The sequence below is a fragment of the Athalia rosae genome, chromosome 2, assembly GCF_917208135.1.
Source record: "Athalia rosae chromosome 2, iyAthRosa1.1, whole genome shotgun sequence".
Lineage (NCBI taxonomy): Eukaryota > Metazoa > Arthropoda > Insecta > Hymenoptera > Athaliidae > Athalia > Athalia rosae.
The window spans coordinates 29,720,668-29,736,717 of record NC_064027.1 but is presented as its reverse complement, the minus strand read 5'-3'; the positions used below and the strand labels follow the sequence as shown (position 1 = coordinate 29,736,717).

At 42.7% G+C, this 16,050-nt stretch overlaps 1 protein-coding gene across 1 annotated transcript; it reads right to left on the bottom strand.

Annotated features, from left to right (window-relative positions):
• Positions 1–4,976: 4,976 nt before the first annotated feature.
• Positions 4,977–15,379, bottom strand: LOC105692548. The gene is made up of 16 exons (XM_048649221.1): positions 13,950–15,379; positions 13,168–13,353; positions 10,808–10,884; positions 10,572–10,672; positions 10,325–10,424; positions 9,927–10,139; positions 9,749–9,862; positions 9,435–9,585; positions 7,175–7,420; positions 6,383–6,724; positions 6,146–6,222; positions 5,980–6,077; positions 5,798–5,897; positions 5,501–5,716; positions 5,305–5,418; positions 4,977–5,214 (listed from the first exon to the last, which is right to left on the bottom strand). The coding sequence occupies exons 1-16, from the start codon at positions 14,713–14,715 to the stop codon at positions 5,059–5,061; spliced, it is 3,057 nt and encodes a 1,018-aa protein (XP_048505178.1). The 5' UTR covers positions 14,716–15,379; the 3' UTR covers positions 4,977–5,058.
• Positions 15,380–16,050: the final 671 nt, after the last annotated feature.

The following is a 16,050-nucleotide window of genomic DNA, read 5'->3' as shown; positions in this document are numbered from 1 at the left end:
CCGCGCGAAGACCTGCGAGCGGAAAATTTTTCTTCTTCTTTCCTTTTTTTATTCCAAGTTTTTTCCTTCCATTTTTTTTTTCTTTTTCTTTTTGGGACTTATTAGGTATTCCTCGGGATTGAAAAGCGTGTTTATTTTAACGTCCGAGCACGTCTAGCGAGCATCTATATTCCATACGTCTGCACATCAGGGTGTCTGATATTTAACAAGTGTAAAATTTCGATGCAGGATCAGTTGTGGATATCGAAACCTCGGAAGAAAAATAAACAAGTTTTGCCGAGAGAAAAGAGGAGAAAATTGCAGATCTGTTTGAATTCGACAATTATTGATATAAATTATCGAAATGGAACCTCCTTTATAAAAATTATGACGTAGTATAGGATTCGTAGAGGCAATGGGACCTGCTTAATTTCTCAAGGTGCAGTCGTAACGATCGTACATAAAATTTGGGAGTAAAAAAAAAAAAAAAAACGGGATAAAGGAAAAAAAGGAATTGAAAAAAATCAATGCGCGATAAGTACGAGAAACGGGATTTAAGTAGGTATATATGTATACGTATTACGACCGCAATACCCGGTGAGTGTAATTGGTCGGTACCACTGTTTGTCCAAGATATTGATTGTAAATATTGTTCCGTGTGCACATGTGTGCGTATGTACCTGTATATATATACATGATTATACGTACATGTGTTAACCTGTACGTATATACAGTGTGTGTATACGATTGCGTAAATGACTAATGGGATTCTACACACGTATACATTTACATTAGCTTTAAATTATACCCTAAATTAGCATATAATTAGTGTGACTGCCCTCGTGTTTGACTTCCTTTTTTGTCGATTTTTTTTTTTCGTTTTTGTTTCATAATAATTTCTACACACATATCCGAATTCTGAGTCGCGTAAGGATAATTTGGGTGAGGAGAAGAATTCATCGAATATGTACTACCCGTGTGATGTATTGCGAACTCGCGAATACATCAGGTAATTAAGATGTTCTTAATTACAAATTAAATTAAGATTACACGGCGATGATTAATGGTGGGATATATATATATATTTATTACCATGTTTATCCGCGATCAAATAACGGCCTAAGGTAATCCGTTAATAAGCCTATAATTATTAGATTACGCTAATCCAGGTGTCACAATAATTATTACGTTCGCGGCATGAGTATATACCTATACGTTTGACGTTCTCCCGGTTATATCGATACTCTTTTTCCTTATTACTCATTTATTATTACAGCTAATCTCCGACAGCCTTCCGCGTGCACGTATGTCGTGCATTATACATGGGTAGGTAGGTATACCCAGCCGACGAGAGAGTGTAGAAATTATTATTCGGTGTAACGAGCAACAAATAAATTTCCATTCGTTACGTCGTCGGCATCGTACATGTATCGTTAGCGTTTAACGCCTGATTACATTGCGAGCAATTACGCGATATTTATAATTCGTCGTTCGTCGCGTATCGATCGTTTAATTGCGATATTAATAGGATTGTCGTCGCGGTTTCGAGTGGAAGATCGATCGCACGTTTGTACGTACATACCACGGGTATTGAATTACACGGGGTATACGGTGCGCATCTCTCGAGGCGAGGCGGCGCGAGAGGAGAACTTACGAGAGCCATTACTGTAGCAGCTCGTACGTTATGTTTGCTTTGAGCAGCCCCGGCAGATGACGACTGACAACTGATACCCGCACTGATAACGGGGTGTTGCTCAAATATTTGAAATTTCAGTAAATAGGGAGACTAAATAAATATGAACCTCGCGTACCTACTACCTGCGCCTCCGTACGTCCCACGTGTACCGTACCACCTATCTACGTGTACGACAGGTACGCCCTACGTACAAGCGCTACACCGTTGCATGGGATGATAAATAATCCGCGCGTGCGAATCGTCGAATCTTTCGTTTGCGCGTAGTCGGTGTCGTTACGCGGTCGGTGTAATTGATTTTTTTTTCAAATATTTCGCGTTCGAGAATTCGACTGTACAGGACGGGATGAAATCTGTGGCAGCGATCGGTCGAGTTGTGCACGTTTCAGGGGGTGGGGTGGGTACGTCAAATAAGTTAATTGACGTGTCATTATCGGTGTAATTAGTATGATACTTTTCTTTTGTTTGTTTGATTTTTCCTTATCCCGATATGATCATCGCGTTTGTAATCGGTCGTCGATTTTTATCGGCGAGTTGTTTTCATTCGCTTTAATATCTGTACGCGTATAGATTTCGAGTTTTTATTTTATTTATTTTTTTCTCCCTAGTAAAATTCGCTAATTAATTACGGTTCAAACCGGTCTTTCGTAATTAGTATTTATCGGAGGTACGATCTCGCGTGATCGATCAATGGGCTATCATCGTATAATTATTACGATATTGTGTAACTTGAATCCACATGTACGTGTAGCGTGCTATGTGCTTCGAAACCACACGTCTGTATCGCCTCGCTCCGAATCAAATCAAAATGATCGATAAATGAGTGACAGCGTGCAGACGAAAAAGGATTAAAAACGACCGCATAGTACGCACGCGTAACTCCATTACAATTAAACAAAGCTATATGCATATATTATCAATTATGGAGGCATAATTATCATTGATCGAAACAATAACGAAAAAAAAAGTTGTGTAAACTTCGAATATTATCTACGACGCGTCCTCGTACAAACGAGACACTCCGTACATGTGGAGACGTATACGTCTATGTATAGGTATAGTTGAATTTAGCTGCAGGATTATTTCGTAAGATGAGATCAGTTTGCCAGAAACAATTACCCCGGTATTATCCCAGGAGTACAATTATGCCGCTTAACGGGTATCATGGCGTCTTCTGTTCCCCTCCCTCCTCTCCGTCCTCCTCTCCTCTTTGTTCCACCGGCCCCCTCCCCCCTTTCTTCCTCCGCGTCGGGGAGAACCCTTCGCGAACTCTGTACGGCCGCGAAAGTCGTCCGCCGTAATTAGAATCTCCCACTACGACCCTCCTCCCCCCCCCCCCCATTTCTAGTTTCACCCTCGTTTCCTTCGTCCCCTTTCCACCCCCCGTTTCGGCTCGCGACCGGCCATTACTTTTAATAGCGTTGTTAATGAAACTAGGTGTCGCCAAATTAACCCCTCATTTCAGCAGCGCTCATTCCAACGAAACAAACCAAATCGGGTATAAATATTCAATTTTCATAGGGCACAACGAACTCCGAAAAATCATTCCTCCGAGTGTGATGGAATGGACGGGTCTTTTTCTCTATTACGCTTTTCCTAGATTTTTCATTGCCATCGTTATCATTTCAACGATTGAATATAACCGTGGCGAGTGATATTTTGAACGAGACTCCGTACGATTATCTAGAGATTATTGTAACGATATCGTCAGCCGTTACGGGGATGAATATCCATAGTTCGTTCGAACTGCGAAAGAAGGGTTGCTGTCTTTCGTTTTTCAAAATATTTTTTCACGCACACGAGGATACGATTCTTACACACATACGGATTCGCTCAGTTCTCGAAATAGTTGGTAATCGGGGGGTTCTGAGAACCACTGCACCTCGCTGATTACCGCGGTAACCGCCCCCCGAGCGCCAATTAATCTTAACTTTTACGGGGCAAACACTTTTCATTAAGCCCTCCCTATATCCTCACCCTCGAACCCCCCCCCCCTCTCTCTCAACCCCCTGGACGTACCGACCCAACCTTTCCAGCAGGTATACGGTGCACGTGTATGGGGCATTCTGCGTCAATTCGATCACCGTTCGACGCCGGCAGCCCTTCGCTTCGTTGAAACTTTGGCGAATGATTCGGCGGCGTTTCGATTTCTTTTTCCCGAGGAATCGTTTGTCAAGACGTTCGGACGTACGCGGCGATTACTTATCGACGTTCCTCCGCCGGTCGAATTGACTCGAAATGCCCCGTATATGTTTGTCGTCTATATATACATGTATAATGCGTCCGTGTAGATCCTTGGTTTCTCCGTCTTCCGTCGCTATTCTCTTTCCACCCCCCGCCCTCGGCGGGTTCCCTAACTTTTCACTCTGTCTATCGTCCGTATTTTCTCTGGAAGAGTCGACTCTTCTTCTTCTTCTTCTTCTTCTTCTTCTTCTTCCTTTGCTTTGGAGCACTTATAGGGTTTCGGGGGACGAACGGCATCAAAGCTATCGAGCGAGAGACGGGGGGGGGGAGGTGGAAAGGAAAATGGCTCCCCAGACAAGCGTTTAATCTGGCTCTAATTAACAACTTACCCCGTACCAAAGACCCCTGACCTCCATTCCCCCTTCCCTTACTCTATACTCCTATCACGGCGTCGTCTTTTCATACACAGTTTTCACTTTTGAAATGATTCGAAAAAAATACACCCCTTATCGTGGTCGATCTTTGACTCGTGATTTGACGATCATTTTGTTATTCACGCGAGATTCGTTCGTTCGCGAGTTTTTGTTTTTCTTCACTCCATATTTCTTATTCATTTTCGAGTGCACAATTTTTCTTCGTGCTTTTTTTTTGCTTTTTTCTCAAGCAGTCGAAGCTCGAGGTACAGATTTAATCTATTGAGTCAATGATCGGCGACAAGTTGTTATCCCGCAATTGTGTAGCTGTCAATCAATCGAAATCGATTGTGATCAATAACATGTATTCATTACCAGATTAGCGTTATATTTAGAATCGTTTTTTTCCAGTGATACCGACCGATGCAGTTATTGAACTTCGTCCCAACTGTAATATCATCCGACGAAATCTCTACCCACCCTCGGTTCGGAATACGTGTAAAAATTATTTACCCTCTGGAGATAACCGCGTCTAGATACGCAAGATTTTCCACCCTATTTTGGTAAGTGACGTTAACGGGGTGCGTTACCGACTGCTGTTTGAAACTCCCTTTTTTCTTTCTTTCGAGTTTTATTTATTTCTTTTTATTTCTTCCGAGGAATGTTTTTCGAGTTGGTAATTCGGAGATTATCGAAAACTATACCGATTTTTGAGATCGTATTTATTGTCAGTTCGGATACATTTATTTTGAAATGGATATGAGATACAGGTAACGATAACGAAGAATGTCAATTGATCACGGATTCTATCCAGGGTACGAATTTTCTTATGTTCGCATAAACTCCAGGCGAATGTTCTCGGCCGCAACCAAATCCCCACGAAACAACACCGATGAGAACTTGTCTTCCGTCCACAGTCGTCGTCAACGGACCACCGGAATCACCCTGAAAATTATTGAATGAAAAAAAAACGAAAACGAAAAGAATTAGGTTTGTTTTGGGAGAAGACGATTTTTGACGATTGACAAAATTCACCTTGCAAGAATCCCGACCACCTTTGCTCTGACCAGCGCACAGGTAAATGTCGTCGATATTTCTCTCGTGTCCAGCGTCAGCGAACCATTTCTGACACACGAAGTTCGGAAATACCTGAGGGAGGGAAGAAGTTTTTCAGAAATTCAATTTTCATTATTTCGAAAGGGTTTAAGCGCCGATTGATTTCAGGACTCACCTCGATTTCGACCTCGTTCAAAATGGCTGGACCGGATTTTTTTTCGCTGTGCCTCGTACGTCCCCATCCGGTGACCGTTGCTCTTCGGCCGATTACGATTAGATCCGGTGGGGGTAGACAAACCGGAATGATATGTTGGTCGAATTTCACTTTTCTGTCCAATTTGATGAGGGCGACATCGTTGCGGTGACGTTTGTCGGAAAACTGGGGATGGATCTGTAAGATAATAAGGTGAGAAATGACAAACGTTATCGGTATCGATGATTAAAAAAAAACAAAACAATCATTTCTAATCACCACCACTCGTAGCGCCTTGTACTCCTCGTGAAGCAACTCTTCCTCGTCTCTTTTCACGTCGAATTCACCCAGACGAATCTTGAGATCCGTTATTTTTTTACTGTCATTGTGAAAGAGAGAAAAAAGAAAACATGAGTAAACGAATAAATGAATAAACGAAGGGATGAATAAGGGTCGCTTACTCGTCCACGCAGTGCGCCGCCGTCACGATCCATCGGTCGTTCAAAAGTGCTCCTCCGCAATAAGGCTTGCCCTTGAGGGTTGGTTTGTACATCGCCACCTAAGACGCGATCAACATCCTCAAATTAACAACGATTCTTTCGATTGAGGAGAAATTTTTATTCCTACCTGCCAAGGGTGGCTTCCGAAACTCGAATTTCTACCTCCTATGATCCTCTTGATCCTTGTTCGCAACTGTCCGCAGTCTGAGAAGGTCGAGTAAAAAACGAAATATGCATTAATATTCGCGATAGAAAAAAAAAAGTTCTTCCAACGACTCGAGAAACCTTCTTTTTTCCGTGCACGGTTTGATCGAGAGTATAGAATGCACGTTGACGACATGCGAATACAAGTATAATTACGAACCGCGATAATTAGTAGAGTCTTTGTATTCTCCCCTTTCATAATTATCGCTAAAGAGCTGTCTGTCTTCCTCGTCTTCTTTTGTTGGCGACGAATCCGTTGCAGATGGAGTTATTTCTTGAGATTTATCATCGGTCTGCGTTACTTCCGGAAGTTCGAAAGGTGCAGCGGTGGGTGCCGTTGATCCGACGGGGTTTTCGACAAACTTGTCGTTCTCGTTGATATTTATTTTATCACCGTAGTCTTTTCCTCCAGGTGGAATCTGAGGCCCTCGATAGGAAGCGTAATTGAACCAGGGCAGCTGATTGTACATCGAATAATCGTTGCCCATGTACGGCCGTTGCACTGTTGATAAATTATGAAAATAAAAACATATTTACATCAATTCCAATCGGCCCGTGTAATTCGGGTGACGTCGTATGATGTTCGGATATCGCGAAATAACCGTTCGGCGTTATTGAAGAGTTTCGATTTTAATTCTTGCGTATTTTTCTGCAGAAAAAAAATTTCACGTTCGCGATTACAGAGTGAAATGCCGTTGAATTATCTCTACGGGTTAGCGACTATCTCGAGTATATCGCATATATACAGCTAGTGAATTACGATCGGTGGAATATCGTTGGTATGGAGATCATTCATGCGAGCGTTGTAATAAACTTGGTTTATTCTCCTCGCTGACTCAATTACCGCCAATGATTACAATTAATTAACGTTAATGGAGCGGCCGAGTGACCGAGTGACCGATATATCGATCGGCGTATCCCGCGAATAAGGATGAACAAAACGATCACTTACAAGTTCTGAAGAGCAGGCCAAATCCAAAATTCGTTAGATCGTTCGTGAAATCGCGAACGCAGCAGGACAAACCGTTCGAACAGAAACCCCGCGGATGTCCACCGTCCAACAAACAATTGTACATTTTTTCACACGCGAAATTGTTTCCCCTATAATTACAAATTTGATCGATACAATTCCCCGTCATCAGAGACGAGGAGACTAGCGCGGCGAATAAGTAAAAAATTCTCGCCTCCATTTTCGATATTATTTATTTTTTTATTTATGCGTTTATCTACTCCACGGTGCGTTTTACAATAAAGATATCTGTACGCCCGCACTCGTCGAACATTAACTAACTTATGGATGCGGCATTGAAAATCTTATTCGTTTTTATGCATCTCTCCCTTCTTTTTCGCACACTCGAATTCAACAGAAATTTCCCCCTCTCGTTCGTTAGTCACCATTTCTCATCCCCCGGTCGTTGTTCTTTGTTTTTCGTATTCTCGCTTATTTGATACACATTCGCGGTGTAATCGATTCGCAGGAAATACCCGTAAATAATTTAACGGCTGATCATTCGGTTGGAGAAGAGAAAAAAAAAAACACGAAGAAGCACGCGTTCAAAAGGAGGAGAAAAATAGATAAAAAAAAGCGTAATTATTAACTAGAATACACGTACTCGCACCTCGTGCTGTACCGATGTTTACGCTTTTTCAGAACAAAAGTATCTGCACTCCCGCATATGTTCACGCGTGTATTCGTACGTACTTGCAGATGTGCTTCTTATTCAAGGTGCGGTAAAATATGATTCACTATACATAGGCGGCGTACCGAACGAGATAAAGAAGCCGCTAATACACAGCAATAATATACGGAATAACAAAATACAAAATTACAGACGTTCGAGTGCGATATACCTAACTAAGCGACGCGTCCGGAAAATAATGAGTCAATAATAAGTATCTGATACACGCTATGCAAATACTACGTGCGTAACGATTCCTCCAATTGCAGGTAATTCTCCACGCGCTGTTATAATAACACAATCTCGTAAGATTCTCCTTAAACTGTGCGTGTGTGTGTTTTTCATCCTCACCCAATTCTCCATGTTCCACATAAGTTTCGTTTCGATTCACTACTTTTCTCTCTCCGGCACCGATTAATCGTATATAAATATATATATTACACTGATCAAACATTATAATAATTACGTTCGCGTTATCGTTTACCGCGAAATAAACGCACGCGTCTACGTACACAAAAAACATTACACAGATACGATACAGTACAATAATCATATTCGAGGAAAGATTTATTTTACAAAAATTATTTTTCTCCATTATTGATAATAATAATAATAATAATAATAATAGTTTTAGAAATAATGACGGCAATAAACGTGTATTATACTTTAACGATTCGATGGTAATTATAATATAACAATACCATTAATTACAATAGTAACATTAACATTAATATTATAATAATTTATCTATGACGCTTGTAAACCCGCGCGAAGTTTATCGCGCTTCTATATAGGTCGACTACGTATGTACGGATTACGGTAATTAAATTATGTTGACAATTTTTTCTTTTTTTTTTTTTCAACCTAAAATCTTGCAACTTCCGATCTCATTCGTCACGCGAGACGATGCGCCGATCGATTCGCACAGAAGCGTGATTTTGGCTACGATATTCGGCAATTCGGTAATTGGTAATCGAAGTTTCGATTCACCATTACGTACAGTTGTACCAAAACTTACGGTCTTGATAATAAAATTGACTACATTTTTGGCATACACCTATCATTTATCCATATTATTTCTAATAAATGGTTTGGTCGTTACGAAGTCCGATGATATATAAGGATGTCTGTCGGGGCGCAGGTCCTCGCGAGGTCATTTTTGAATTTCTGTCGCTTGTACACCCCCTCAAACCCTTCGGAATATATTCAAACGAAAACCTGCCAAGTTTGAGCTGTTCAATTGCAAAAATTCAAAAATAGATCTCTTACGTAATTCCTGCTTTTTTTCTTTCGTTTTTTTTCCCCGCACAGATCTCGATCTCCGCGACTGGTGATAATAACATGGAATATTCTTGCTGTCACGCGATCGGATCGTTCTGAGATTTTAATAACGCGTCAATCGATGCACATCCATCGACACCTACGTCGGACGGTGTTGAGTTTACTTACATTTTAATTTTCATACATCGAATCGACTACGACGATGTCTTCGTTATTTTTATCATTACTATTACACGGTTATTAATAATTAACTCATCACTTTGTCTATCCAAGGTACGAATTTTTGAATATTTGTATAAACGCCGGGCAAATGCTCGCGGCCACAACCGATTCCCCACGAAACCAGACCGATTAGGACGTGTCTTCCTTCCACAGACATCGTCAAAGGACCTCCCGAGTCACCCTGAAAAATAAATCCACACTGTCATGGAAAGCTGCGAGAAATTATTCAACCATCGGAAAAGCGAGATCCCTCATTTTTTGAACGAAGAAAAAAAAAAGAAACGAAGATAATCAATTTTCGAGAGAAGTAGACTGAGGAATTCGAGCAACTCATGTTCAATCACCTGGCAGGAGTCTCTGCCTCCTTCTTTGTAACCTGCACAAAGAAATACGTCGTGTATCGTCTCCCGTCTCCCTGCGGCTCGGAACCATCTTTGGCATCTTTCGTTCGGAATAACCTGCGAAATATCGTGGGTATTATTTGGCCACCCTCCTCGTCCCGTCGATGTACTTTGTAATCACCTCGACGTCGACTTCTTGTAAGACCGTGGGGGCCGAACTTTGACCGTGTCTCGTCCTACCCCATCCGGCGACCGTCGCGGTTTTACCGGTCAATTTTAAATTCCTCGCCGGAAGACAGACGGGTACGATGTGCTGTTTGAAGGTCACCGCCCTCGACAACTTCACCAGGGCAACGTCGTTCCGGAAATCCGTCGGAGAATACTGGGGGTGAACCTGAGACGGAAGTAAAAAAGAATTCGTTTGGCTCTCACGACGGGCGATTCGATCGAATCGTTCGAAATTTCCTCGACCACCCTGTTTATTACGAGCATTGCCGCTCGGCGAAATATATATGTATATTTGTATTATTGCGGTACGAGAAACGTATCTATACTAAAAGTGAGCGGATTAAATCTCACCTCCTTTCTCTCGATATTGTACTCTTCGTGAAGTAGACGTTCGCCGGTATCTCGTACGTCCCATTCTCCGAGTCGAACTTTCAAGTTATTGTTCGGAGACCTTATGTGGTTCGATCGAAAAATAAAAATTGTTTCTTTTTGGTGTTTTTCATTTTGTTTTTCATTTAGTTTTTTTTTTTTTTTTGGTTCATCAACTTCAATAAGCTGGTTGTTTTTTCGGACATTTTTAGACGATCGTAATACTCACGTTGCCACGCAGTGAGCTGCTGTCACGACCCATTTATTATTTAGAAGCGCACCACCGCAGGATAATTTTTTTGACAAAAATCCTGATTTTATTATGGCCGCCTGTCGGCGAACGAACAAAAATGAGAAAAACAACGATTAAACACCTTCGCTCGATTATAGTTGATTTTTTAATTGTCAATGGGCGTTGAAAGTGAAATCGCTTCATCTCGTCGATTTTATTTCTTTTGAACATACCTGCCACGGATGGCTGCCAAAACTGGAACTATGACCACCTACTATACGGTTACTCCTTGTGTAAAGTTCTCCGCAACCTGTAAAATATTTCAAACGTAAGAAAGAGGAAATGATGAACAAACTGCGAGGACGTGAAACGTCGATCTAATAGTTCCCAAAGCAGAAGTACACAAAATTATACATGGTGCTCTTTGATGTACACGATACGTATTTATTTATAATACACATCGACAAACTCTTGCGTCAAATTCTGCGATATGGCGTTCGATCTAATCGTGCTTGATAGCTGTAACATTGCGTGCTGAAATAGAGAAGAAACAACCCCCGAGACGCGACCACCGATCGCCGAAATATTATATTATATTATATGCAATGATTGTGCAGTGCAAAAGTGCACGCATGCGATGATGAATTTTTTTTGCTGCAGGTGCACCGTCTCTGTTTCGTTCTTGTTGCTGCTGTTTTTTCAGTTTGTTTTTTTTCACCATTTTTCCGTTACGTTCGCTTGTCCGAATAATCCGTCCTCGTCCTTACAACCTTTCATTACTGTTTTATTTCTCTCCGTATTTCTTTCTCTTGGTTAGATTTTTTACAATTTATGATTTATCGTTCTTGTTATTTATTTCTTTTTTTTTTTTCGTTTTTTCTGTAAAGACATAGGTGGGTAATAATGTCCGCTGCATTACATGCGCGTGCAGCTCTGGTAGGCACAGATTGTTAGCTTTGCTATTTTTTTTCTCGTACTTTTTTTTTCGTTCAGTTTTGATACACCATAAGCGTTACACGCGGTTGTAATACGCTGCACAAAGGGTGTAGATATGTATAGCGAAAAAAGAACTCTCTCGAAAACTTTCCAACAATCAGTTGAATTAGCGAAAACCGATTCTGAAATAACCGACGTGGAGATCGCGCAGGATAATTTTGACAAATTGTGGCATTATGTGCGATTTCAGATTTCTCGCAAAAAAAAACAAGGAAATTACGCGGCGTTAATCTGTGTCCTCTACGTTCACGAATTAAATAAAAGTATAGAAACGTCGAATTTTTGAAAATCGGAGCTTGGAAAAAAGTACAAAAAATCGAGAAGTATATGACTAGAAAAAATCTCTCGAGCTTTATTTCGTATTTCTTTTTTTTTTCTTTTTTTTCTTTCTGGAATACATCATCCTCCAAGTACTCGCGTCTTCGTCTCGGTCGTAGTGAATAATTCGTTAATTCGTCTCCTCGTAAAATTTTGTACAATGCTTTTGTTCGAGCGTGACGTGTTTCACGTGTAGTATTACCGCGATAATTATCCGCAGCGGCTCCTTCGCCGGGGTATTCCTCGTCGGTCGCAGCGGGATATCCTTCGTGGTACTCGTCCGGGGGGTACTCACCCCCCTGGGAATAAGGGGGACGAGAATTCGGAGGCCTTCCGAAATTTCCGAGGTCGTTCGGACGGTCTATCAGGTTCCAATGTTGGTTGACGAAAACCGGGGCGTCGAGGTAGTTCGGTTTTTCGCCCCCGAAATCGCCCTGCTGACCGTGATGATCCCCGAAAACATAGGTCGGACGGTAGGGTGGATAACCAGGTTTTGTCGGACGACCGGCTGACGGAGACGTCGATTGCGAAGGCCGATTGTATATCGCCACGTCATCTTCCAAGTACGGACGTTGATGACCAAGGTTTAACGCGAATGCTATAATTTCATTTGTCTTTTTTCTCTTTGTCTTTGGTGTCTTTTTTCGCTAATTTATTCTACGCGTACGTATCCTTGACATTTTTTTACTCGCCGCCAGTTTTTTTTATTTCATCCGAAAAAAATCTTTGGCTTCCAAAGCCGCGGGTACACGACTCCCTGGAGGAACCTCGGATCCCTCTTCTTTCATTTTTGATCCCTGATATTATTTTCTAATCTAATTGCGCGTGATCTATGCCACGCAGACCTACGGAGATGCCATATTTTTCGTTCTTCCACGCGATACAATAATAATTGCGCGTTGAGCAACCGAAGACAACCGCTGTATACTCGCACATACATACATAGCTATTTGGCGACAAAGAGGTAGTTTGCAAAATACGAGGAACTTTATCATTAGAGAGGGACTGAGAAATCTTGCGAAATTTCGGAAGTCAGTCTACAGAAAAATTATGGCCTGTATCGTACAGGTGTACACCTATGTGTACACACGCATACGTTCGCAGTTGTTGCGCATCTCATTTTCGGTTGAAAGAAAAATTAGAGAAAGAAAAAAAAAAAAAAACGCTAACCAGACGTCGTAATCGAATCGTTGTGGACGGTGAATTTTTTCTGCCCGATTAATTTTTCGGTGCAGGGGTGGGGGGGAGGGGGGGGGGATAAAAAAAAACCGGAACTTACTTGCGTTTTGTAGAAGACCTACGGAGGGTTCCGGATCTTTTTCCGGTATGTCGTCGTCGTCTACGCAGCAACTCCAGATCAATCCTCCCGAGCACAAGTCCACGGGTCTTCCGCCCCCGAGGACGCAGCTTATGCTCAAACCGCAGTCGAATTTTGCTCCTTTGTACTTGCAGGTTTGAGGGATCACTGAAAACCGTTTAAGAGGTAGTTTTATACTCGGGGTTCGTTACTCCGCCATAATTGTACGATCGACCGCATGGTGCGATCGGTTGAGATTTGTCAAAGGGATAAAAACGTCTCCGATATTCCGCACCGTAAAACGTCTCGAGTTACTTGAGAATTCTGCGCGCTCTGTTTCACGGGGTAAATGCAACAACGATCGCGATCAACTCCTTCTTTTTATAACCAGACGGTATGATATTCTCGCCTCTCATCACGCCGCGCACAGCTGATATACTTATACCTAAGGATACCGGTAATCGCGATAGCAAAAAAATAAAAAAAACCAAATCAAATAAAAAATGAATATACATAGGTATATATACATGCGCACGTAGTACGTCGCTTTCGTTCCGGCGAATTATCAAAGTTTGGCGAGTGAAACTCAATTTGAATGCTTGCGCACCGTATAATAGAACGTGAAAGTGCGACGCGGGAATGTTTTTTTTTTTTTCCATTTTTTTTTTTTTTTTTTTTTCTCGATAAACCAAATCGCTAACGGTTCTCGAAATTTTCCCCCTAAATTAATCGGCGTCGATGAAGTTTCAAAATTGTTCGCCTACTTCGCCCCAGCATGTCCATTATGCTGCTCTGGACGCTGTTTCCGGTTCCCCTGGGATCGTCGACGCTCGTATAGTTCCGTCTTTTTCTCAGAGCTTCGACGAGCAACGCTCCCTGTTCCTGGCTGCTCAATTTCCTCCGTCTCCCCTGTCTTTCGGAATTGTTGGTTCCGTAGAGTCCTTGATTCTTCGCGCCGTTTTCCAGTTCCTCGAGCAGCTCGGCGGGGTCCACTTCCGGTTTGTCGTCGTCCTCGGAAAATTCTTGAAAATATTCCGCTCCCGCGCCCGGCCCTTCGATCTCCCCGCGGTTTCCGGAGTCAGGGAGTAGATGTTCCGACTGACCTTCGTTCTCGGGGCGAAAAGCGTCGCCGTTCACGATCCCCCATGACGGTCGATGAGGCTTGCTACCGATCGGTTCTCCCCTGTCGACGACATTCTTCAAGGTCGTTTCGATCGCTCTGTTTTCCCTGACGAACTGAACAGCTGCCGCGTTTCTGAAACGATTCAGAATAACTCCGGGCGATTGACCTTGCGGAAAGGTGACTTCGGTTATTCCGGAAGCGGGAGCTCCGTCTCTGCGACGTTCGGGAATATTCGCGGGATTCTTATTGTTTCCCGTAATCCAGGGAGAGTAGGCCGAGAGACGCGTGTTCATCGCCCTGTATGTTTCCATGTCGTGAAAATCCCGTTGGTTGCAAATCACCGCCGCGACGAACGCGAGCAACACCGTGAAGCACAAGCCAATTTTAACCCACATCTCGTATTTCATATCTCCTTGTATACGGAATATTTTTCACCCAGTTTTTCTAAGCGTATACCTCGACAATTAATATTCTTCCGCAATGTATTTTCCTTTATTTGTTTATAAATTTCTTCTTTATTTATCTCTCAGCAGTTTCTCAGGCGTTTTCCGTCGGTCATTTTTCTTCCACAATTTCCTACCGAATACCACAGTTCAAGAATTTCTTTCAATTATTTTCCAAAACCTATTTTTACATCGATAACTCGTAGTCCCGTTCGCGGATCACGGCGAATCTTATTGTCCGATCACCGTGCGATTTCATGATGACGAGAAAAAGTGGAATTGATGCACAATTAATGAAACGAAGCGAAGAAAAAAAAAAAAAAAATGACAATTATTCGGTGGGCTTCAGCGATCGCGTGCCTCCCAATCGCAATCGGTATCGACGATTTTCTTCCTTTTCTTTTTTTTCTACCGTTCACGGGAGCACCGCCGTTTTCGATTAGCGGGACCATGCGGCGCTGCGTCCTTTTTTTGTCGTCGTTTCCCCGTTTTTATTTTTCCTCTTCTTGTCGTCGAATTTTCGAATCCACCGATTATCGTAACGCCGAGCGGAAATCGTCGACGCCTGCGACAAACCGCCTTTCGCACGTGGACTGACTCGACTCCGTTACAAGAGAGTCTTCGCTCTTGGGAGTCGCCTGCTTTCACCGGACAACTGCACCAGCTTTCCCGAACCTCCGACTCCGAGGTTTTTCCCCCCACTCGTAATTCGCCCTTCATTTTCAGCGATTGCCCACTTGATGCAGATTGTTCGGTTTTACCCGTATTCCCCCGTAATTTAACGACGCTCGAAATTCGACGCGAATTTTCGCTAGCGTACGCGTCTCGTACGGGAAAATAGGGATACGATCGTCGCCCCCCCGGGGGAAAGGGTGCTCGACAATGACCTCGATTTGTCGCCACGGTTTCACTGAAAATATTTTCAAATGAAGTCCGAATCGAACGCGGCGAAGGCGAACGCACCGGGCGCCGGCGCCACGAATCATCGGCCGACGTAATTTATCGCCTTCAGCGTCAGCTGCTGCAATTTCGCGCGGACAGACACCTGCGAACGTGTACGATGATCCGATGACGCCCAAAAATAAACACCTATTGAAAGAAACAAAGGGAAAGGAAGGATGAGGAAGAAAGTAAGTAGGCGATACGCTGAACGACAAGCGACTTTCCCGCGACACGTGATACGTTTCTTATTCTTGTACATCTTATCTACATTTTATCAATTTTCAGCACACGACCAATTTAAAATCCGCATTGGAGAAAAAAAAAAGCGTTGACCATACACACGCGTTAGAATTGATT